We start from the raw sequence: 25,834 nt of genomic DNA, 5'->3' as shown, positions 1-25,834 counted from the left end.
GAACCCCCTCCAGACATAAGCCTGTAGAAAATGAAACCTCCCTGAGACATCAGCCAGCAGTGTCACTGAAGACTAACCGAAGCCGAAGATGCTGCCGGTCTTTGGTACGCGAAGCCCAGGCCTCTGTCAGAAAGGCACAGGGCAGTCACTGTCTCACCTTGCTATTGTGATCCTTTGAGGGGGAAGCAAGGAGAAGTAGGACTTTCTGAGCGGAATATCACAGAATGGACTGCTGTGGAATATCATACGCTGGGCTTTTAGCCTCTTGATATCTAACAGTGGTTAGTTCTTAATTTGTCAGAAATTCGTGAGGGATCTTTAGATTCTTTCCCTTTGACCAGGGATGGCCATTCTTATCTCTGAGGGCAAAAGTAAGGATTAACTGAGCAGGGGGTTAGGATAGGTGTTCATCCAGATGAAAGCAAATGCTAGAATCCAGGGCTTGATTACACAATCAGGTATCCCTGGCTTCACATTCCCATTTTTGTCCCTTGGGCAGAATAAAGACACCTGGGAAGCACTGAGTAGCTGAAATGGATGTTGTGCAAAGGGTTTGACTTGTACTTACTTCTTTTATAAACCACTGACAAAAGGCAGGGCTGATCCATTCTCGTGCATGAATACCACAGTCCATCCAGACAGCTCTTTTGTAAGCTCGAGACCTTCGACCCAGCTGAAAGGGAGAGGAGTCAGCATCATCACGCCTTCTTTGCCTTGGGATTCACTGACCAGAGCAGATCAACGGACTTTCCGTGTAATTCTTCACGATAGTTTGATTCATTGCGTGGTAACCCATAAGAAGAGAAAACGATATTTCCTATCCCCGTGGGGAAGGTCCAGGCTTGTTTATGTAGAAACACAATTTTATGTCCCTAATTACAAATCTAAGAATCAGAAAATACACAAAGAAGAGAGAATTCCTTAAAATAGGTTTGCTGCTCTATTTTAGAATGTGACTATTAAGGAAAAAGTTAAAATATGTATCTGACTGTTTATCTTCCTTTCTCCTTCCTTCCCTCCTAAGGAAGCAAACTGCTTTAAAGAAATATCTTTTTAAAAATAGATGGGCCAAATTAAACTTTATTATAGCATGAAGTGAAAATATAAAACAAAATGTTATGAAGAGTAGATTAATGTGGCAGATGGTTCTTTATAAATCCTACGACATCAGCATTATTTACAACAAGTTTCAAACCTAATAATTATCTCAACATTATCATATAGGAGACCTGGTTTTCATGAATTCATTAGTTCATTCAACTATCATCTCAGAATATTCTTTCTTATTGTGGTAAATGTAGCTAATGAAATATTAGCTATTTTAACCATTTTTATAAGTAACTTCAGTGACAATGATTACATTCACGATATTGTAAACCATCACGACTATTCATGTGAAAATATTTTTCATGCTCTTTAACAGAAACTCAGTACTCTTTATAGAATAACTCCCCATTTCTCCCTCCTCCCAGCCCCTGGTCACCACTACTAAACTGTGTTCTCTATGTATTTTCCTATTTTAGATATTCCATGTAAGTGGGATCATGCAGTACTTGTCAAGACATTCCTTTTCATGCGGTACATTGCTTGTCACTGGAGATTCAAAGACAAAAAGGCAAGAAACATATGCTCGTGGGGAAGGCAGACATGCAAATAATTAATACATCAATCAATCATTATTGTATGAATGTGGCTAGGTGCATGTTAAAAATTTTTTTTTTTAATTTTCCCCCTCTCTGAGGAGTAAGAGAAGGCATCTCAGAAGAGGGACATGTGAATTCTTGAGCAGTACTTGACCCTTGTCTGCAGGCGCGTTGGAGCTAGTGTTTCAAACACAGTAGGGAATCTGAGTATTAGAGGACTTGCTTCTAAAATAGTAAAGTATGAGGAGGTATGTCTGATACAGCTGGATCTGAAGCAGGGGACACATGGATTCTTTGGATACCCCAAAAGGAAATTGGTGTCTGATGGGGAGACTGTGTGTGTGTGTGTGTGTGTGTGTGAGAGAGAGAGAGAGAGAGAGAGAGAATTTTGGAGGGTTAGAGGAATAGAAGGTGGAGAACAGAGCTTTAAAGGAAGTTCAATATTGAGGTCATTGCTACAGTCCTGGGAGAATGGATGCTGAGATAAATTATGGCAACAGCAGTGGGAACAATCGCTTGAGGCAGATCCAAAAAATATTTAAAAGACACAATTGTTACTTGTAGTAGTAGATTTAAGGTAAAAGGTTAAAATAAAGGAGAGGAATGTAAGATGTTTCAGTTTCTGAACTGATGGGGCCATGGTAACATTCCCTGATATAAGGGAAAGTTCCCAGGATTTGGAAAGAAAGATAATTTCTGTTGAAGATATGGAGTCTGGGTAGCTTTTTGAAAATCTAGATGAGATTGTCAAGTGGGCAATGATGTCTATGTACTCCACTGGATAGAAAGAACTAGGGTGATTGTTGAAACCATGGCAGCAGCTATGTCCACCTCGGCAGGATTTGTGGCGTGGGATGAGTGCTGAGGGTCGGGTTCATGGGACCAGGTGCCATAACCCAAGGAAAGGACATAGAGTTGGTTAAAGCGGAGGTTCAACAAAATGAAGCAAAATGAGAGAAATTCTCAAGGAGTTAGATGAACACAATGGCTACAATGATGAACTCCAACATAACCTTCAATGGTAGTAAATATGGTGCAAAACTGGGCAATGTAGCCTTCTATTAAGGTCATTATAAGGCAGAGAAATCCCGATGGCAACTAACAAACCAAGCGAAATCACAAGGAAGAGGGGTCAGCAACTGAGACCCGAGGAAGCAGTCAGAGATAGAGAGAAGGAGAATCAACTTGGAATCATTGTTGATCTCGGCACAAGTAGTTTTAGAAGTGCTGTGCGGGTAAAAGTCAGGGAGTCAAGGTTGGAGTGGGAGCTGAGGAAGCAGAGGCAATGACGTTTTTGAGAAGTTTGGCTGAATAGGATGAAGGGCTCTAAAGAGCTGCAGCGGGGTTAGGAAACGGCACATACGCATTGATAGAGTCTTGCACCGGCTCATCCGAGCTAGCATGCATTCATAAGTAATTTTGAAGCCACTGGTTGTTTAAGTTGTGGGTTACCGCATTGGGATGCTAACTGCAAGGTCAGCAGTTCAAACTGTGGGTTTCCACTCCTCCGGAGAAAGAGGAGATTATCTGCTCTGTAAAAAGTTACAGTTTCAGCAACCCAAAAGACCAAATCTCTGTCCTACAAGGTTGCTATGTGTCAGAATCCACTCGATAGGAGTGGTTTTGTTAGGTTTACACAGTTTGGGTAGTTATTTAAGTGCATCAATTTACTCTGAAAATATTAGTAATATTATGGATCAAAAAGTTAAGGCTGAACTTTCCTTAAATTATCAAATACTGTAAAATATGACTATGCAAGCTCATTTTATTTCTTTTCTTCAGAAGTCACAGTAGAAAAAAATAAACATTTGGTCAAAATTTTTTATTTAGGTACTAATTTCTTACCTTTAAAACATAGAGAGACCTTCCTTCGTATGATTTTCCAATAGAGAACATCTGAATGAGGCCTGAATGGGTTTTATTCAGATGGCGCATCCAGTTTTGAATCTAAGAGCAAATGAAAGAACATATTCACGGTGGTGGGCTTTTAGAAAACAAAAGGTGAGCGAATGACAACACCAGTTCTCAGTGCTCTAAGGGCAAGCATAGAACATAGGATTTAGCAAAAACCAATTGTGTACTTTTATTTGCTTCGGGATGCTTAAGCTTACATGTTATATTATGCCTTTACCGATAGTAGCTTCATTACTTTGTATCCTTCCCTTTTTAACCTATACATTTTGCTAAATCATATAGTAATAACTTATCATTAATATCTCCATGGCACAGTTTTATAGATTATTAATGGCTGTGGTCTGGGTTTTTAAAACCAAATTTGATTTTCATCTCTACCTCTCGAGATTTAATGTAATAAGTCAGCTTAAGGAAAACCACTTAAACTACTATAATGACATAAAGTGAAATTTGCTATTGAAAAGAAGATGCTATGAAAAAGGCATTAGTTTTTGCATTTAAAGATTATTACACTGAACCATATGTCAGAGAGCATGCTCCTTGATTTTTCAGCAATGATGATAAATTTGCATTGATTCCTTTATACACACTTATCTGTCATCAGGATAAAGTATATTTGAGAGGTATGAATAAGACACTTAGATCAGTGACATTTCTGACATGAAAGCCTTCTAATGGGATAGAAAGGCACACAAATGTTCCATTGTTCCATGATGTGAAAAAGAGGGTCTGTGTTGAAAAGATATCTTGGAAAATACTCATATTGTCTTTTCTTTCTTTGTTCATTTAGTTTAATAATCAGGACACACACATACACACATATGAGTGTAAACACATATTGTTTCAAAATCACGGAAACCTTACTATCAAGATGCAATGCTATTGCTTCTTGATGTTTCCTCCATCTGGGTCTATACCCTCTGAAGGCAGTGTTTCCACCTTTCTAAGCAAAATGATCCCACCTGGACGACTGGGTAACATCATGTCTAAGGGAGAAAAGACTGAAATCGTCAAGGATGTCGTCTAGCTTTGATCCACAATCAATGCTCAAGCAGCAGTCAAGAAATCAAATGGCACGTTGCATTAGGTAAATCTACTGCACAAGACCTGTTTAAAGTGCTTAAAAAGCAAGGCAATTACTTTGAGGACTAAGGTGAGCCTGACTCAAGCCATGGTATTTTCAATTACTTCATATGCATGTGAAAGTTGGGCATTGAATAAAGAAGTAGGAAGAAAAATCGATGCATTTGAACTGTGGTCATGGCAAAGAATATTGAAAGTACAAGGGCTACCAAAAGGAACACGCAGATCTGTCTTGCAAGAAGCAGAGCCAGATGCTTCTTAAAAGGCAAGGAGGGAGGGACTTCATCTCACATCTGTTGGACAGGTTGTCAGGAGAGACCAGTCATGCTTGGTAATGTGGAGGTAGCGGTAGACCTTCAACAAGATGGGTGGACACAGTGGCTGCAACAATGAGCTCCAACATAAGGACAACCATGAGGATGGTGCAGGACTGGGCGGTGTTCTATCTTGTTGTACACAGGGTTGCTGTGGGTTGGACCAACTCGATGACGCCCAACAACAGCAGCAGCAGCCTTTCCCTGAAGAATTCTGTGCTCTTAGATTTACCCCACGTCAAAACGGCCAGTCTGTCATCTGTGGGGGACTCAAATCACATTCCGCTTCAATTTTCTTTGAGTTTGTGGAACAAGAGAAGTCCCAAAGGGTAATATCACTGCTGTAGGGTGGATGGGATATGGTTTTCCAATGAATTTTTCTTAGGACAATTCATGCTACAATTGTTATGGGGAAAAAAATACCTTGGTGCAACTTCCTTGACCTTTTTTTTAAACCAATGCAGCGTTCATCTTTCTTAAAAAACTTAATAAGTCCCTGTGGTCATTCCATATCTTTTGAGGTAATCGCTCAAGGTCATCTCTTTTTGAATTAAAAACCAAACCAAACAAAAAAACAGCCACCTTCTGAACTGACCTCTCTTACCCTGAATTTAACTCGTTCACTAGATTCTCTTGAAAAGCCCCTGTTTTGATTGAACCTGAAGATCCCAGGACAAGTTGTCTTGCGGAGAGAACTTATGCGCAGCCATCCACTGATCACAGAGGCATATGAGTCAATGGCATGGAGGTCACAACAGAGCTCCCCTGGCTTCCATAGGGAGAAGGAGACCCCATCTCCACACCAGCCCAAGGCAGATCGCCACAAGGCAGAGGACAGACATACCTCTTCTCTCCATCCTTCTTTTACTTGATTTTGACCCCAGCCATGCCTCCCACGGAACTTTTGTGCTGGATTCAATGATTCATTGCAAATGACCATGCAGAACACACAGACAATTCACATGACAGTGAAGGTTTGTTAGGGAAGTTAACAACTTACCACTCAGGATCACAAAACCATAGGAATGCTCTGGTCCACAGCAGTGCCTCTCCTCGGTCAGTAACCACGTCTCTCTATCTGGTCCTCAGTCTCTCAAACTCAGGGTCCCTTTGCCTTTGCCTGATCCCACCTACTGCTCTGCCTCAGTTTCATGGTCGATGGTTTGGACACTGCAGATCCTCTGCTCTGGTGCCTCTGGTCCCTGCTGCTCCTGCCTCTTCAGGTAGGAATTTCAAACTCGCCCTGCCTGTATCTCTTCTTCCTTGATGGTCTCAGGATTTTCTCTTCTTGCTTTTGAGATGTCTCATTCTTATACCCACAAGTCCCCTCTAATAGGGTTACACATTCTATTTGCATAGTCTCACCCTATCATTGGGTGGGCATTACGAAGACATGGATAGAAAAGCCATTCTATGAAATTTCACTTCACTGCACATATTTAGACCCTCGAACAAAATCCAGGCATGTATAAAATGGAACTGTAATAGACTTATCCTGTGTGTGTATTTAAGTTTATTTTAATTTTAAACTCCAAAGCCAAACACTGCCATCAAGTAGATTCCAACTCATAGCATTTCCGTGTACCAAGTTATTTAAAACCTTTCCATTTCTTCTAATCTCAAGCTTCTAAATATGTGTTGAGATAAGAAATATTTCATGCCTGGTGGGGTTTGGTTAAGTGCAATGTAGCTGAGAGAAAGTACTGAGAACTGAATGAAGGTTGAACATCATAGTGGGACAGGAGGAAAGTAAAAAGAAATAAAGGAAGCAATAGGAGGCAAAAGGCATTTACAGAGGTACAAATATAGTCGCATCCCCCGACTACCATGATCCCAGTTCTACCTTACAAATCTGGCTAGACCAGAGCATGTAAACTGGCACAGATAAGAGTTCTTAACACATGGAATCCAGGACAGATAAACCTCTCAGGAACAGTAATGGGAGTCAGGATACCATGAGGGTAGGGGGAAGGTGTGGGGAGAAGGGGGAGAAACAGGGAACCACATGCAATGATCAACATATTAACACCAGCCCCTGCCTACCCGGAGCCGAACAACAGAAATGTGGATAAAAGGAGACAGCAGATGGTTTAAGATATGAAAATAATAATAATAATTCATAATTTATCAGGGGTTCACAAGAGTGGGAAGGTGGGGGAGGGAGGGAAAAAAAGAAGAGCTGATATCAAGGGCTCAAGTAGAAATAAAATGTTTTGAAATTGATGATGACAACATATGTATGAATGTGTCTGATACAATTGATGTATGGATTGTTATAAGAGCTGTAAGAACCCCCAATAAAGTGATTTATTTAAAAAAGATAAATATTTAGAAATAATTTTGTAAAGAGAGAAATTGTAATGGGAACCTCACATATTCTTAAAAAAACACAACAGAACAGGAGCTTATTGATTTATATATGGCACTTCTATTTTTTCCAATTTAGAGGAAGTTGGTCAGTAAATATATGCTTTTTATTCACTTATTATTATTATTTTTTAATCATTTTATTAGGGGCTCATACAACTCATCACAATCCATACATACATCAATTGTGTAAAGCACATTTGTACATTCCTTGCCCTCATCATTTTCAAAACATTTTATCTCCATTTAAGCCATTGGCATCAGCTGCTCATTTTCTCCCCCTCCTTCCCTGCTCCCCTCTCCCTTAGGAACCCTTGATAATTTATAAATTAATACTTTGCCATATCTTACACTGCCCGACGTCTCCCTTCACCCACTTTTCTGTCTGTCAGCAACTCTCTATTAGGAGGTTGTTGCACCAGGAAGCTCTGACCTCCCCTCATGGAACTTGCAGCTCATTAGGAGAGAGATGCTTTAAGCAGTCACACAATTAAGAAGGGTAGCAAATATCACATCTATGTGCAATGGAGGCAATTATTACCCAACTACACAACAACAGCTCACTGCCATCCAGTCATTTCCAACTCATAGTGACCTTGGGCAAGTGTCCCCTAGTCTGGGAGATTAGAAATAGCTACTTTTTTGCTTAAGCAGGGATCAGGAGAATAGTAAATGATGTGTTGGTGAGGCAGGGGCTGCGGTCAGTTTTCCAAGGGGGAAAGTTACAGCACGTTTAAAGATCCTGAGGCGCTACAATTAGGTTTGGCTGTTGTTTGGTACTGTCAAGTCAGTTCTGAAGCATACTGACCCTATGTACAACAGACCAAAACACTGCTTAGTCCATCGCCAGCCTCCCAATTGTTATGTTTGAGACAATTGCTGCAGTCACAGTGTCAATCCATCTTGTCTAGGGCTCGTTCCTCTTTGCTGCTGCCCTTCTGCTTTCCCACGCATGATGTCCTGCTCCAGCGACTGGTCTCTCCTGATAACACGTCCAAAGAACCTGAAAGGAAGTCTCACCATCTTTGCTTCTAAGGAGCCTTCTGGCTGTTCTTCCCAGAGAAATCCGGGTTCTTTCGGCAGTCCATGGTATTTTCAATATTATTCTCTAGCACTATATTTCTAACGCATTGATTTTTGATTCAGTGTCCAACTTTTACATGCAGATGAGGCTATTGAAAATACCACGGCTTCGGTCAGAAGCACTATAGTCCTTAAAATGACCTTCTTGCTCTACAACACTTTAAAGAGTCTTGTGCAACAGATTTACCCAATGCAATGCATCATTTGATCAACTGACTGCTGCTCCCATTCCATGAACATTGATTATGGATCCAAGCAAGATAAAAATCCTCGACAACTTAAATCTTTTCTCCTTTTTTCAGGATAGTTGGGCCAGTTGTGAAGGTTTTGATTTTGTTTACACTGATCTGCAATCCATATCGAAGGCTGTCACCCTTGATCTTCATCAGCAAATAATTCCAAGTTCAACTTACTTTCAGCAAGCAAGGTGGTATTTTCTACACATGGCAGGTTGCTATAAGCCTTCTTCCAATCCTGATGCCACTTAATAATAAAATCCAAATCCAAAGGAGAGAATAGTATCAGAGCTTACATTGTGAACACCAGGTTTACAGACTACTATGGACGATAGCAGAAGCCCAAAGTCCATTTGCAGGGTGCACATATGGATTCAGCTTCCAGTGGAACCCCTCTGATCAGAGACCAGGGATAGGAATAGCTTTGCTGTCATGCACAGTGCATTAAAAAGTGGGCTATGGCAGCTGCAATTAGGTTACAAATTTTCAGGAGCTTGGGGGCTCATCAGAAGAGGACATGGAAGAGAACTAGGAAAAAGAGGCTTATAAGAGATCAAAAGTACAAAAACTGAATAAAATTAAACTGCCTTGTGGGCAGGGATCCCTAAAAAAAAAAAAATCAACATTTTATCATATAATCTTCCCTTTGGCCCACTTTAAATTTGTTTTAGTTTTAAAATATTTTCTGCTTTCTTTTCAATTGAGGTTTTTCTGTTTTACTTTGTTATTGTTGTTGTTTTTGTATGTTATTCTGTATATGAAATCCAGGATAGGTAAATCTATAGGGACAGTAACTAGATTCATGGCTTCTTGGGGGTATGACAGGAGAAATTGGGGGGAAATGGAGAGCTAATAACAATGAGTACAAGAAAGAAGATAAATTTCTAAAATTGATTGTGGTGATGATTGTACAACTTTTTAATACAATTGAACTTGAATTGTATGATTTGTGAGTTACATGCTAATATAACTATGTGTGGCTCTTTCCCTGGACTCTCAATTTTATTTTATTAGTTTATGTATCTAATGTTACACCAAGACCAGACTGTTTTGATTACAGTAGCTGCATCATATGTTTTAAAATGTTTTTAAAATATGAGTGTTTCTACCATCTTACTTTCTTTTGCATTATTTTAACTATTTGGGCTTCTTGCCATTCTATAGAAAAGTTTTTCTATTTTTGTAAAGAAAGTTGTTGGAATTTTGGTTAAGATTGCATTGAATCTATACATCCCATTGGGTAGTATCGACATCTTAACAATCTAAACATCTTAACAATCTTTCAATCCATGAACATGTTTCCACTTACTTATGTATTCTTTAGCTTCTTTCAGCAGTATTTTATATTCCCGTTATAGAAATTCTTCTTGTTAGATTTATCCCTAGGTATTTTCAACTCTTAGATACTCGTGTGAATGGGATTGCCTCTCTAATATCCTTGTTATCTTTCCCATTGTTGGTGTATAGAAACCAAACTGATTTTATTTGATGATAGGGTACCCAGAAATTCGCCGACATTCTTCAATTAGCACTAGGAATTTTCTTGTTGTTTCCATGGCTTTTTGTGACGGTGTTTATGACTGGAATGACAGGAACTTTATCACATCCATTCATTTCATTTCTCATGCCCTCTATAGTGGTGGGCAAAGTAGGTGGAATTAAAATTATTTTTCTACTTCTTATATAGCAGTACACAGCTTAATGGAAGAAGTGGTTGAACATAGGTGCTTAGGCACCTAGTGTTGTCTCTGTATGTCCCTCCCAGTCCCCACACTTAAACGACAACTATGCGCTTGTGAATAAGCAACAAAAGCTCTGATTACATACTTCTTCCAAGGAATGATAGACTTCATAATTATGTCCAGGAACAGATCTTCGATTTCTGTGGGTCTGCAAGCTGCCGCTCCTTTCCAGTGCTTTCTGAAGATCTTCTATGAGGACCCTGGATATGAAATGATAAACATACTGAAAAGTAATTTGAGATAATATAAAAATCTCAAATGTTGGAGAAAAAAATTTAAGTGTTAAATAAATGTTGTACCGAGTTTAAACTGTGAACTTATTATAAGCCATATGTCCCCAAATTGTAATGCTAGTAGTAATAGTTACCATCAGTGGGGCATTTACAACAAAAGAATGATATATAAAAGCACTTACATTTACTCATTTTGCTATGTGCCAGGCATAGTTTTAGGCATTTACATATATGCCCTTAGTTTCTATTCTGATTTATATTTTAAAAGTGGGGAAACTGAGCCTCAAGAGGGATAAGAACTTGCTGTGGGCATCCCACTAGCAAATGGCAGTCAGAATGTGAACTCAGAACGTGACCCCGACTTTGAGACTGTCCAATGTGGTGATGTAATAAGTACTGCCCTCCTGTCTCCACAACCTCCTCTGCTGCTGCTTCTGTTGGCTCCTCTCTATAATCACTGAAGGCTATTCTCACGGTTTTACCAGCACACCCAGCTCAAGACTCTGGGAGAAAAGGGAAAGGAGGGAAAATCTACAGTTTTCAAGAGGAAACTGGAGAAATACCCAAAATTGGAAAACGACATTTAGGTACTCGTCAATATCAAGGATTTCAAGAGAAGTTCAACTAATCAAAGCCAACGTGTTTGGAGGAAATTGAAGTCTGAGAGCAAAGTGTGGGATTCCAATGTTTGGAACCAGTTCCAGACAGACTCATTAGCATTTCTGATGTTATTTCTACTTTGCCTAAAAACCTATATTCCCAATATTGACCTACTATAACTAGATTTGCTATGAAGCAACAAGGCACTTCTATCATTTGGAATATTTATATACATTTTTCAAAACCCTCAAAAGATTTCCTGGGTCCAGCAGTAAAAAGCTTTGCTTTCTTACTTTATCTCCCCTCAAACTCTGTTGCTTAAAGGCTTACGTGTTCTTAAAAGAACATGTAAGGGTTCCTGGTGGTGCTGTGGATTAAGCATTGGCTGCCTTCTAAAAGACTGGTGGTTCAAAACCACTGGCAACTCACGGAGAACAATGAAGTTGTCTACTCCCATAAAGATGTGTAGTCTTGGGAATCCTATATAGGGCAGCTATGAGTCAGAATTGACTTGATGGCAGTGGGTTTCTGTGATAACAGTGCCCATAAAGGCATCCTTTAATGCCCTGAAGGCTTGTCTATGTTTTGTTGGTGGTGGTGTCCTTGAGTGGATTCTGGCCTCACAGCAACCCTATGTTCAACAGAAAAACACGGCCCGGTCTGCCCATCCTCACAACCGTTCTTATGTCGGAACCGTTGTTGCAGCCACAGTGCAAAGCCTCTCGTCAGGGCCTTCCTCTTTTTCACGGCCCTTTCAAGGCAGGATGGCCTTTTCCAGGGAAGCTCTCTCTTGAGAATGTGTCCAAAGTAAATGAAACAGTGTGACCAGTGTTCTGAGACACTGTACTGACTTGTTCTTTTGGCAGTGCATGGCACTTTGCTAGCACCGTAATTCTAATACATCTATTCTTCTCTGGTCTTCCTAATTTGATGGCCATCTTTCACATGTGTATAGGGTGCTTGAAAATGCCATGTTTTGGGTCAAGCACCCCTTTGTTCTCAAGGTAACATCTTTGACTTTAAATACTTTAACGAGGTCTTGAGCATCTGATTACCCAATGCAGTGTGCTGTTGGATCGCTTGACTGCTGCTTCCACGAGCGCTGATTATGGATCCAAGCAAAGTGAAATTCTTGACTACTTCAATCTCTTCTCTGTTTATCATGATGTTACCTTTTGGTCCAGTTGTGAGGATTTTTGTTTTCTTCACATTGAGTTGCAATCCATATGGAAGGCTAAAATCCTTGATCTGTATCCGCAGGTGTTTCAAATCCTCTTCACTTTCAGGAAGCAAAATTATATCATCTGCAGATCTCAGGTTGTTGATAAGCCTTCCTCTGATCCTGATACTTCCTTCTTTTTCATTATTTGCTCAGCATCCAGATTGAATAAGTATGGTGAGAGGATGCAACCCTGTCACACACCTTTCCTGATTTTAAACCATCCCATGTTCTGTTTACACAACTGCTTTTTAATCCACGTGCAGGTTTCACACGAGCACAACGAAGTGTTCTGAAATTCCTATTTTTCTCACAGTTATCCACAGTTTGTTATGGTCTACACAGTTGAATGCCATTGATAGTCAATAAAACACAAGTAAATATCTTTCTGGTAGTCTGGTATTTAAAAAAGAAATATCTTTCTTTTTGAGTCAAGAAGATCCATCTGGCACTAGCAATGATATCCCTTGCTTCATTCCCTCTTCTGAATCAGGCCTGGATCCCTGGTAGCTCCCTGTCAGTGCACTGTTGCAACTGTTGTTGGATGATCTTCAGCAAAATTTTACTTGCCTGTGATTCAATGACATTGTTCTATAGTTCGAGTACTACAGGTGACTGCTGAGTCACCTTTCTTTGGAATGGGTGAAAATACGAATCTTTTGCAATCAGTTGGCCAAGAAGCTGGTTTCCAAATTTGTAGGGACAGATGAGTGAGTGCTTCCAGTGCTCAGCTTGCTGAAGCATTGCAATGGGTATTCTATCAATTCCCGGAGTCTCGTTTTTTGGCTAATACATTCAGTGAATGTATACATTTGGCTAATACATTCTTGCTCATGTGCTACTCTTGAAATGGTGGAGTGTCAATAGTTCTTTTTGGCATAGTGATTCTTTCCATTTTTCCATAGTTTGTCTTTCCATCTTCTTTTGAGGCTTCTGCATTCTTCAGTATTTTGCCGATAGAATCTTTTAATTTTGTAAACCAGTGACTGAATTCTTTCTTTAGTTCTTTCAGTTCAAAATACGCTGAGTGTGTTCCTCCTTTGGGGTTTTCTAACTTTAGCTCTTTGCACATTTTAATATTTTATTTTGTCTTCTTTCATTGTTCTCTAAAATTTCTGTTTAGCTCTTTTAATTCATTATCTCTTCCATGTGCCTTAGCTACTTTGCTATCAAGAGAAAATTCCAGTGAACATCCTGACAGCCACTTTTATATTTTCTTTTCCTGTCTTTGTGATGACCTTTTGCTTTTATTTCATGTATGATGTTCTTAATGTCATCCCATAAGCTTCTCAGGTCTTCTGTCATGAATGTTCAATGAGTCAAATCTGTTCTTGATATGGTCTCAAAATTCAGGTGGACTATACACAAGGTCATCTTTTGGCTCTCATGGAATTTTAAAAGTTGAACTCAAGCTGAACCTCAAGCTGAACTTACAAATAAGCAATTGGTAGTCTGTTCCACAGTCAGCCCTTGGCCTGGTTTTAGCTGCAGGTACAGAGTGTCTTCATCACTGCTCCCCACAGATGTAGTCAATTTGACTTCTGTGCACTCCATCTGGAGAATCCATGTGCATAGTTTGTGTTATCAAAAACATATTTTCAACCTGAGGGGCTCATTTTCTGATACACTTTCTGATAGTGCTCTGATGCTATTTTTGAGGTCTTCAGTATTTGAATTTCCTCCTGCTGTCCATAGGCTTTTAATGGCTAATTTCCCTGGAGTGGACAGCCTAGTCCTTTGTGGTCCTTTCTTAGTCTGGAGGCTTTGCTGAAACCTGTTCACATTGGGTGACCCTGCAGATATTTGCAATAGTAGTGACGTCATTTCTAGCATCATAGCAGCATTCACGTCTTCACTGAGTGGAAAACTGACAGATAAGTGGTAGATTCAAATCCCAAGATCACTTACATTAAAAAATATATTTTGAATCACTTTTGGTCCATGAGAGACGTAGATTTTCTTAGAGTGGTGCTGGGTGTGGGACAATTCTTTTGATTGATCCTAGAGCCCACCAACAAACCCTATGAGCAATGGAGCTGATTCTGATACATAGAGACCCTATATGGGATTTTTGAGACCATAAATCTTTATGGGAGCAGATAGCCTTTCATCTTTCTCTCAAGGACCAGCTAGTGGTTTTGAACAGCTAATCCTGTGATTAGCAGCACAGTGCCTAACCCACAGCACTAGCAGGGTTTGATCTTCTGCTTACTGTTCTTCACCCTTCAAATTTTGACTTTCAAACTGGACGTCTTTTAGAAATAAAGAAAGATAGGATGTGTAAAATTGGTAAAATGAGTTGGTAGCTGCCTCCCATGGCTCAAACTAAGGGTGGAGCTTTCGGTGGACAGTCTGAGTAGCTTAGTTATCTGTGCTTTTCTTTTCCTCAAGGAAATAAGCTATGTGTCGACACTTGAATGAGTTTAGAACTCTAGGATACGGAAAGTGCGACTTTGCTCTGTCTTAAGAACCAAGTGAACCTTGTAAACCTCTAAGTGTCCTTGTGCCATCATCGGATCAGAAAGGGTCAAGAAAAATGTAAGTTTGCTTAGGGTTGAGATCATTATAAACTGTCAACATATTTGAGTTACTAAAGATAATTATCATTATATTTCCCTAACCACTACAATCTGTACATTTCTTCTTGTTGCTTGAAAGCAAACAAAGCAATACGTTTGTCAAAGCCAGCGATCTACACAAAGGTCTCCGGCGTTTCCAGTTTAAAGTTGAAATATATAAACACCAAAATGAAGTGTTCAAAGCTTTAAATCATTTTAGAATGTTTTGAGAGTTGAGCTGTAGTGTATTGGTTTGGACCCAAACTCCCAAACCCACTGCCACCAACCCAACCCTGACTCATAGCATCCCTAGAGAAAAGGGGAGAGCTGCCTCACGGGCCTTCAAGCAGAAAGCCTCATTTTTCTCCCGAGGGGTGGCTGCTGGTCTTCAACTTCTGACCTTCTGGTTGGCAGCCAACGGGTAACCCACAAGCTACAAACCAGGAAATACTTGGGCTACCAGAAGCTAGGAAAGAAGCATGGGACAATTCTACCGTAAAGCGTAGAAGAAATCATCAGGGCCAATGCTCTGATCTTGGAATCCCAGCCTTCAAAACTTGTACACAATACTTTTCTGTTCCTACAAGCCACTCACGCATCCTCTTCCCTTAGCTTGAGTTGTCCCGTGGCCTGTGAGGTTCTCAGGTCTCATCTTTTGTCAGCGAGTGGTCTGCTTCCTGCCCCAGTGCGCTCATGATTTTCTAGGGTTTTCCAGGCTGCTCTCCTTCCTTCACACATTTAAACCATCAGGCAGCAGTAACAAAATCTGTGTTTCCATTGATCACTTTATACTAATCGTGTAATGCTGTTTCAATATTATCGCCTCCTCTGCTCATTCAGAAGCAAATCAAAGGTAGAGATTGTGTTTTATTCACCTCAGTGTTCTCAGTACCTTAAACCCAGTCTCAGGAGGTCAATCAACAAATGAAATCAGCTATCACTTATATTTGGATACGTACACATGAATTTTATAGCAAGTTAAAAGAAATGCTTACTTGTACTGGATGTTGGCTTGCTGCAAGAAGGCTAACAGTGCTTGGGAAGCATTTTGTGGGATATGGACATCAGTAACCGTGCCCTCTGATATGTAGGAGATACTGCTGGGCTGCCACAGGTCCACCTGTAGTGCAGGAACCAACCTATAAATCAAATTCCATCTAGGTGGGGAAAAATCCATGTCATAATGTCAAACATGCTATCTTATTTGCATACAGTAACATCAGACACATGTGGGGTTTAGATTCAGTGCTTGCACCTTCAGGTTAAAGTTCCTATTTGATCTTGAATTTGGCTTCCATATCGCATCAAATCTATTTGATTATAAATACACGTAATTGTTTCAAGACCAGTACATGAAAGCCACATGTTAAAAAGGGGATACTTTCATTTTAAGGATAACATAAATATTATTTTAAAACAAATATAGGCAAGAAATTCAGAAAGAGAAGGATATAGGTCAGTCTTCATCCTGCCACACAAGCACACTGTGATTTGGCAATTTCAAAGGGAACATTATAGGTGGGCTTTCTTCGCACCCAGCATAGGCCTTTTTCTAATTCCCAGTCCTCACCTGTCACATGACTAGAAAGCCCCCCTTGAGAGTTCGGAGAGACTTTCATAGCTCTTATAGCACATTGAGCTTCATTTGCTAGGTAACTTCCTCTTTCTTTGTCCCCTTTGTCCACCACGCCATTCCAAGCGCATACGACCCCTACTAGCAATGCTACTTTGTTGCATGGATGCAGATCTCATGGCGTAATCGACTGCAGGCCGCCGCGCCGTGTATCGTATTTTACAGGAACGCAGGAGCCATATTTGCTCTGTTTCTTGTGGTATCCCTAGTGCCCTGCTCAATGCTCATTGAAAAGCAACTGGATTCAGATGGGAGGGAGGAGTACCCTCCCTGTCTTTTAATTAGCACAGCCTGCCTTTCAAGCGCAGTAGTCCTGTGGATTGTCTCAGTCTTCTCCTGTGTGCTCTGGGACCTGCTTTGACTTGCGGTTCCAGCCTTAGTCCTGATGCAGAGCCATGAACTCTAGTCAGTACCTCCTTTATCTTCACTTAGGGGGTCAGTGTCTGCATGCTGTTAGGGAACTCTAGAAGACCAAAACTCCTTAATGACTCATGGAAACAAACCTCTAATGGTACAGTCTAATCTGTTAGAGAGTAGAGAGACCTTTATTTGGGGGACAAAGAGGTTACCTGCTTTCTTCGAAGCAGCTGACTGCTCCAGTAACTCCCAGGGCAAATCGGACTCAGTGAATGTGCCCGGCCAGCAATCACAGACAACCTGAGGCTGGAAGGAGCTGCAAGAGGTCCTTTGATCCATCTGGCCGCCCTTGGGCAAGGATATCTCTAGACTGCACCGCCTGTCCCCGATAAAGGAGTCTAAACCACCTCTTTTACGTCTCCCTCAAGGAGGGCTGACCCTGTTCTAATTCAAGTCTTATCCCTACTGAAGCCAGTGTGTCAGCCATTGTTTTTCTTAGATTCTTACACTGCAGCACAGTTCCATTTATTTCTGGTTTTGCTAATCAGAGGGAAATGGCAAGCTTCTTGTCTTTGTAAGTAAAGCTTGTTGGCATCTTTCATTTCTCTTTCTATGATAGTTTGCTAACCCTTGAATCATTTTTGGGACTTGCATCTAATCCCTCAAATGTAAGAGATACAGAATTTTAATATGAAGGCTAACAATCTGTTTGTCTTCCCTTAATGCCACTGGAGATGAGGAAACTACCGCATTCAGAAGGTAAAAAAATCACAGCACCAGAAATATTCTGAAAGACCACTCTAGAGACGAGGGTCTGAGGAAGCGGAATCTCCATCCACCAACGAGAGTGGATTCTCCACAGGAAAGTTCCCCGATGTGTCCTGTCCTACGGTGTGGCCTGGACCAGTGTTCTGGGAAGCTGGCTTATCAGTCTGGCGGACAACCACCAAAAAAGACTGCCAAATTCGGAATTGTATTTTGTGGTGACATTAGGAAATAATGTTAAAAGGAACAGACAGTTTTCCTCTGGTAATATTTTGGAGGGATGGGTGCTTGGATGAATAATCTGGGTATTCCCCAGATTACTCCAGGTGCCAGGCAACTGTTTACAAAGGTAAAGCAAAAACCATTGCTACTCAGGTTCTAGCTCATTCGGTTCCACAATGGGTTTATTCCAAATAAATATGTTTAAATATGTCTGTGTGATTAGTGGATGGCTGCAAGTAAGTTTTCTCAGTGAGTCTTATGAGAGTATCTTATAAAACAAACCAACAAGGATTCAATCTGTGCCATGGAAAGAAACAATTTTAAGGTTAGAGCTAAGATAAAATTTGTAACACGTTCCAGTGGATACCTTCGCAAATCAATGGAGCTTGGTAACAAGTTTATAGGAATGCTGCTTCCCATAAAGCAAAATTTTTAGATGAATCATGTACTTTTAGATGAATCAAAATTTTTAGATGAATCAAGGAAGGTCAGGAAGACCTCCAAGATGAGTTGCAAGAGAAGACTGTCAACCTCCACAAATCAAGAGAGTGTGATTAAATTACAAAAATGAAGAACGGGAACCACGATGGAATTATTACCATTGATGTGATTGCGACTGAAGTTGGTATCACACAGGTTTTGGCCAAAAGCACATGAAAATCAGCTAACTTAAAGAACTGATGTTTCTATTAGCCTTTTAAGCAAGATTGAAGCTAATGAAGATGGATTTCTGGCATAAATTGTAGCGGGGGACAAATCTTGGATTTACCAAGATGATCTAGAGAGCAAGGGCCAAACAAAACTACACCTTCCTGAAGGCTTTGCTGGACCAGTTAAATGCAAAGCAGAGAGGTCAGCTCAGAGGGTTAGGATGACTGTTTTTAGAGCTCTCAAAGGGGTGATCTGGGATAATTTTCTAGGACACAGCATGATAACAATAAGCTTATTAGAAACATTTTAAAGAAAACTTGAATAATACCTCAGAGAGAGAAAAGTCAGGGAAGTTGAACAGAGGCATCTCTTTTCTATCACAACAACGTACCTGCGCAGGTGCTGTGCATTACTTTATGTGCCTCTTCCAGTCACCTTCCTAACTCCCACCTTTCCCTGCATGGGTCTGGTAAGAAGGCGAGGGAAGATCCTGATTGGAATTACTTGTGAGTAACTGTGAACAGAATTCCCTGGACCACCATCCTGCCATGTATAAAAGGAGCCCTCTGAGAAGCAGGAGGAGGGATCACATTACCAGCACGAGCCAGGAGTGGAATGCATCCACATGACCAGTGGTTTTCAACCTTCAAATGACCTTTTCCCAGGGGTTGCCTAAGACCACCGGAAAGCACATAAATCTTTCACAATATCTAATTACATGTTGTTTGTGTGATGAATCACTATGCTTTAATTATGTTTAATTTGTAATAATGAAAATATATCCGGCATATCAGATATTTACATTATAATTCATAACATTAGCAAAATTATATTTATGAAGTAGCAACAAAAATAATTTTATGGTTGGGGGTCACCACAACATGAGAAAATGTATTAAAGGGCCACGGCATTAGGAAGGTTGAGAACCACTGCTCTAGACCCAAGATCCATGTGCAGTGAACCTCCTGGATCCTGAAGAGCAGCAGCAGAGCCAGGAGCCAGAGCATGCGAAGCAGAGGTGGACTTTGCAGACCACGGAGCAAGAACAGCTGAGTGCTTCTGTGCCAGAGGCTGAGTAGCAGTTTGGGAGCCTCTGGACACTGAACTGGGGAAGCTGGGCTGCTGACTCATGGAAATGACACTGAGTAGTGGCTTTGGGCTGAGGCTTACTGGAGTGGCGTGCCTTTAGGCACTAATACAGTGATCTGGGCTTGCTGACCCGTGGAGCTTGAGCTGAATGCCTTTGGGTTGGGGCTCCCAGCAGAGTGGCATGCCCCTTTGCGTAGCTATTAGCAGTTCTGAAAGAACTTTGTTACATGTCCTGATAAACAGCTCCGCCCTGAGCATTTCTCGCTGATATTATAACCTGTTAACTTCCATAAAAAGCCTTTTAGTCATGAGTTTTATCTGGGGGTTCTTTGTAACCATTGCAATGGCTATTAGATCCTAATGTTAAACAGAGAATATTTAATTAAGACAACACAGCCTGGTCATACTTTGAGGGTAGCAAGGGCTTACTTAATGGAAATTTCATTGGGAAAAGTTGTGCCATCCACACGACAGTCCTGATGCTGCCTCTTCAGAGGCCCTTTTGTTCCCCAAACCCAAAGCACATTAAAAAGGAACACAACGGATGCCCAAACTGCCGTTTGATGACACATAGCTCAAGGGGCACAGCATTCTTTGGGGGCAAGAGTAGAAAGGTAGAAGCGGTGCCTTCAACGGTGTACAGACGTGCAGGAAGCATAGGCAAACATGTCAAGAGACAAATAGCTTCACATCTTGAATATTTTGTTTAGTAAAGATTTCTCTGATCTTGGAGCAATATGGTTGTTTTTCCTTACCTGCACTTATCTACTCATCAGTCACCATTGACTTGATTCCAATTCATAGCAATCCCACGTGTGTCCGAGTAAAACTTTCCTCCACAGGATTTCCAACTACCGACCATGGAGTTTCTGGGTCGACTCAGGGGTCCAAGCTTTTCTTAGTAGCTGGTCACATAAACCACTTGCACCATCTAGGAACCCCTCACAACATGATGAGGAACAACAGATGTTCAGATCTATTTAAGAGTTTGAGACAGTTTAGGGTCATGGCTAACAGTATGCACTTAAAAATCAGCTGGACCTGGGTTGGAATTCTAGCTCTGTAAAGCATCTACTGTGATTTTGGATGAACCTTTAATGTTTCTGAGTACCAGTTTCCTCATCTATACTCTGAAGATGCATACCAAATCTATGTTACAGTATTTTCTGTGAGGTTATTAGGAATAAATGGAAATAAGACACACGCTTTTAAATTATGGTGCTGGTAAGAATGTTGACAGTACCACGGACTGTCAGAAGAGCAGAAATATCTGTGTTGGAAGAAGTACAATCAAAATGCTATTTAGAAGCAAGGATGGAGAGCCTCAATCTCACATACTTTGGACATGTTCTAAAGAGAGACCAGTCCCTGGAAAAGGCCATAGTGGCTGGTAAGGTAGAAGGTCAGTGAGGCAGAGGAAGACTGTCAATGAGATCGGCCAAGTGGCTGCAACAATGAGCTCCAACATAACCACCCTAGTGAGCGTGGTGCAGGAGGGCAGCGTTTCCTTCCGTTGTGCAGACGGTTACTCTGGGACAACCACAAGGCTCCGACGACGCAGGAAAGCACATCGTAGAAGTCCTGGCACACAGTCAGAGCTCCAAACAAACACAGCAAGTGCTTTATTATTATTATTTATGGAAGTCACATAAAAAGACAAAAAGGATGCCCTAAAGACTAGACATTCACTACATGTGTTTTTGGTTTCAACGACAATTATGGCTAGATTGTCTCCTTATTCAGGAAAATTATATACATATACATATACATATACACACACATATATATGTTACTAAAGATAAAGAATGTGAATGAATTTGGGTTTTCCTAGCACACAGGCAACTAACTAGCTTTGTAGGCATTAACTAGACTTTGGTGTCAGAATCCCTAGGATCAAATTCAGTCTCTTCTCTTAGCAACTGTGTGATTGGGGATAATTCCTTTAATATTTCCGAGCTTTATTTTTATCATTGGTAAGAGGAAGATGAAAATTACATCATCTTTCTAGCTGACCAGTAAAGAGCCTGTGCCACAGTCAGCAGTCTGAACCCCCAGCACTTCCCCTTTGGAAGGCAAGACGTTCTGCTCCCGCAAAGTCTGACAGCCTTCGAAGCCTGCTGGGGCGGTTGTACATTGTCTTACAGGCTCATTGAGTCAGAGTGGACTCATTCCAAGTGTTAGTGGTTGTTCGTATTGTCATTGAGATGATAGAAAATGTAGTGGTAAGGAGCATGTCCTCTAGAATGCGAGATCTCGAGTTTGAATCCATTTCTTCCACTTACTACTTTAGCTTCCTGTGCTTCCATTTCCTTTTGTACAAATTGGGTTATTAATAATACGTTTTCATAGTTATTGTGATGTTTAAATTATTTAATCCAGATAAAGCACATAAAAGAATACCTGGTAATAGGTAGGCAGTCCTGAAATGATATGTGATTAAAAATGTAAAATTTTCTTGGCAGCTCTAAGGGAATCATGGTTCAGTCTGGTACCGTGTTGATGGCCCTTCGGATGCATGTGCCGTGGTTACTTAATGGCTTGGTCAAGTTCACCTGTCTGTTCTTAAGGCTGATTGCACAGCTGGTTCAGGTGTCCCTGAAAGGACTTTTGGTATAAGGCTGCAGCCTCAGGGTGTGTTATTTCCTGGAAAAAAATTTTAGGTGTGCTTTCAACTTGGTAACAGATGGCCAGCTTTCCGGCATGGAAGAAGATACTTCAGTTTTGTTCCTTTCTATTTTTTATCAATTGGGAAAAGTGTTAGTCAGTCACAAAAGGACGAATCTTGTATGAGACCACTGTTGTTAAAAGTCAAGGAAAGGCTTTCACCCAACAAAAACATTCTCTTTTAAAAATCATTTTGTTGGGGGCTCATACAACTCTTATCACAATCCATACATACATCAATTGTGTAAAGCACATTTGTAAATTCCTTGCCCTCATCATTCTCAAAACATTTGCTCTCCACTTAAGCCCTTAGCATCAGCTCCTCATTTTTCACCCTCCCTCCCCACTCCCCACTCCCTCATGAACCCTTGATAATTTATGTTATTATTATTTTGTCATATCTTTCCCTGTCCGACATCTCCCTTCACCCACTTTTCTGTTGTCCATCCCCCAGGGAGGAGGTTATATGTGGATCCTTGTAATCAGTTCCCCCTTTCCACACCACCCTCTCTCCACCCTCCCAGTATCGCCACACTTAGCAGTGGTCCTGAAGGGATCATCTATCCTGGATTCCCTGTATTTCCAATTTCTAGCTGTACCAGTGTACATCCTATGGTCTAGCCAGATTTGTAAGGTAGAATTGGGATCATGATAGTAGTGCGGGAGGGGGGCAGCGCGGGGTGGGGTGGGGTGGTGGTGTTGGAGGAGGCATTTGGGGGCGGGTAGGAGGAGGCATTTAGGAACTAGAGGAAAGTTGTATGTTTCATCGTTACTACATCGCACCCTGACTGGCTCATCTCCTCCCCAAGACCCTTCTGTAAGGGATGTCCAGTGGCCTACAAATGGTCTTTGGGTCTCCACTCCGCACTACCCCCAGCATTCACTATGGTAAGATTTTTGGTTCTGATGATGCCTGATACCTGATCCCTTCGACACCTCGTGATCACACAGGCTGGTGTGCTTCTTCCATGTGGGCTTTGTTGCTTCTGAGCTAGATGGCCGCTTGTTTACCTTCAAGCCTTTAAGACCCCAGATGCTATAACTTTTGATAGCCAGGCACCATCTGCTTTCTTTACCACATTTGCTTATGCACCCACTTTTTTTTAACACTTTAAAGAGGTCTTTTGCAGCAGGTTTTCCCATTGCAATGTGTCATGTGAGTTACTGACTGCTGCTGATATGGACATTGATCCAAGTAAAATGAAATCCTTGATAACTTCGATCTTTGTTCCATTTATCATAATGAGACTTATTGGTTCAGTTGTGAGATTGCTTTCTGTTGAGGTATAGTCCATTTAGAAGGCTATAGACTGCGATCTGGGTAGTCAAGTCCCTGTTATTGATAGTCCACCTCTTGACAATTTATAAATTTATAAATTGTCAAGGGTTCATGAGGGAGGGGGGAGCAGGTGGGGAGGGGAAAAATGAGGAGCTGATGCCAGGGGCTTGGGTGGAGAGCAAATGTTTTGAGAATGATGAGGGAAATGAATGTACAAATATGCTTTACACAACTGATGTATGTATGGACTGTGATAAGAGATGTTTGAACCCCTAATAAAATGATTAAAAAAATAAAGCATTAAAAAGAAAGATACCACTTTGAAGACAAAGGCTACCTGACCTAAGCCCCAGTCCGTTCCCTCACTTCACATGCATGTATTGCCTGTATGTTGAGCAATATGGAGGGGACAGTCATACTCTTCTGCAAATACATAATTAGAAAATGCTTAATAACATACAACGTTCTTTAAAAACGTATTGTTGAGATAGCTGTGGTGGTGCAATACCGTATATACTCAAGTATAAGGCGACCGGAATATCAGCCGAGGCACCTAATTTTACTACAAAAACTGCATTAAAAATGTGCTGGAACAAATGTAAAAATGCGCTAGACATAATGTATGTATGTGTGGGTTTTACCACAAAAACTGCATTAAAAATGTGCTGGAACAAGTGTAAAAATGTGCTTGACACAATGGATGTATGTATGGATGTGATAGGAGTTGTACGATACCCCAATAAAATGATTAAAAAAAAAAAGACTGTCTAAAAAATGTGCTGAAAACCTCGGCTTATATATGAGTATATACGGTAGTTCTTTCTTTATGGTAGTTTCACAAATCTACATGTCAGTAAATGGCAGAAAACGATAGGTTTCTCCTGTGTGGGACATGCCCAAGAGGATAATAGAAATGATGAGAAGATGCCAACAGACAGCTGAAGATAAGATGGTTCTTGGATGGAAAGGGATTTGGAAACTTCTTCAGGCAGAGATGACTACTACATAAACCAGATGACAACAGACCATTCCCTGAGACAGAAGGATGGGCTTTTTAGATTCCAGCAAAATTCCTCCAGTAATAGAGAGCTGCCAGGGCATCATATGCACAGAGTAGAGGTTCTACCAGGCACCTACAGTGATTTTTGTTCTGAGTCAAGGTATACATTACACTAAGACATTGTAATGCATTTTCAGAAAATGTTCCAAAGGACAGATGTTCTGTAATCCAAAGTAGCTTACACGTAATTGTTAAAATACCATAATGTCAGAATAACACCAAATTTGCATGGATTTATCTGTGATTTCCCTAGCAAGTACATGAGTCTTTAACACTTCTAAGTGATAGAAGCTGAACAAACATATGGATGAGATGCAACACAGCACAGCACAGAAGATAAAGGATTATTCATGATTCTCATTCATCATATCCTTTTACTCTTGATCTAACTTGTGCCCTGGGCTTGGTTTTCTCTCTCCTTGGTTCTACAGAGAACAGCAGTTTCAACCCTTTCTGTCATCCATTTCTAACAAGCTACTGTTATTTACTGTGATAAAAACCTATATTTACTGCAGTATTTGTTAATTAAGGAGCCCTAGTGGTGTCACGATTAAGCACCTGCCTGCTACCTTAAAGGTTCGATCTTACCATCCACTCCCCAGGAGAAAGATTTGACTGCTTCCATAAAGATTACAGCCTTGGTTATCAGGCATCAAAGAACAAAAAATCATAACATTGTGTGCTCACCTCCCTGATAAGATTGCTGAAGACAAATGGGTGCATAAGCAAATGTGGTGAAGAAAGTTGATGGTGCCTGGCTTTCAGAAGATATAATGTCTGGGGTCTTAAAAGGCTTGAAGGCAAACAAGTGTCCATCTATCTTGCAAGCAACAAAGCCCACATGGAAGAAGCACACCAGCCTGCATGATCACGAGGTGTCGAAGGGATCAGGTATCAGGCATCATCAGAAGAAAAAAATCAACTCATTGTGAATGAGGGGGAGTGCTGACTGGGGACCCAAAGCCCATCTGTAGGCAACTGGACATTCCCTTACAGAAGGGTTGCGGGGAAGAGATGAGCCAGTCAAGGTGCAGTGTGGCAATGATGAAGCATACAACTTTCCTTTAGTTTTTAAATGCTCCCCCCGCCCCCCACCCCCGCCCTCCCATCATGATTCCAATT

General features: G+C 40.9%; 1 protein-coding gene across 1 annotated transcript in view; it reads right to left on the bottom strand.

The window, feature by feature from the left end:
• CPA6 (carboxypeptidase A6) overlaps positions 1-25,834 on the bottom strand; it is a 380,767-nt gene that overhangs the window by 108,792 nt on the left and 246,141 nt on the right. The window contains exons 3-6 of the mRNA XM_004697528.2: positions 15,988-16,112; positions 10,468-10,582; positions 3,489-3,590; positions 569-673 (exon numbers count right to left, since the gene is read on the bottom strand). Coding sequence (XP_004697585.1) covers positions 569-673; positions 3,489-3,590; positions 10,468-10,582; positions 15,988-16,112 — 447 coding nt within the window. The remainder of the gene's footprint in view (positions 1-568; positions 674-3,488; positions 3,591-10,467; positions 10,583-15,987; positions 16,113-25,834) is intronic.

Source organism: Echinops telfairi, unplaced genomic scaffold (genome assembly GCF_000313985.2).
Source record: "Echinops telfairi isolate 266 unplaced genomic scaffold, ASM31398v2 ScPeMD7_1;HRSCAF=3_0, whole genome shotgun sequence".
NCBI classification, from domain to species: Eukaryota; Metazoa; Chordata; class Mammalia; order Afrosoricida; family Tenrecidae; genus Echinops; species Echinops telfairi.
This window is presented reverse-complemented; position numbering and strand designations above follow the sequence as displayed.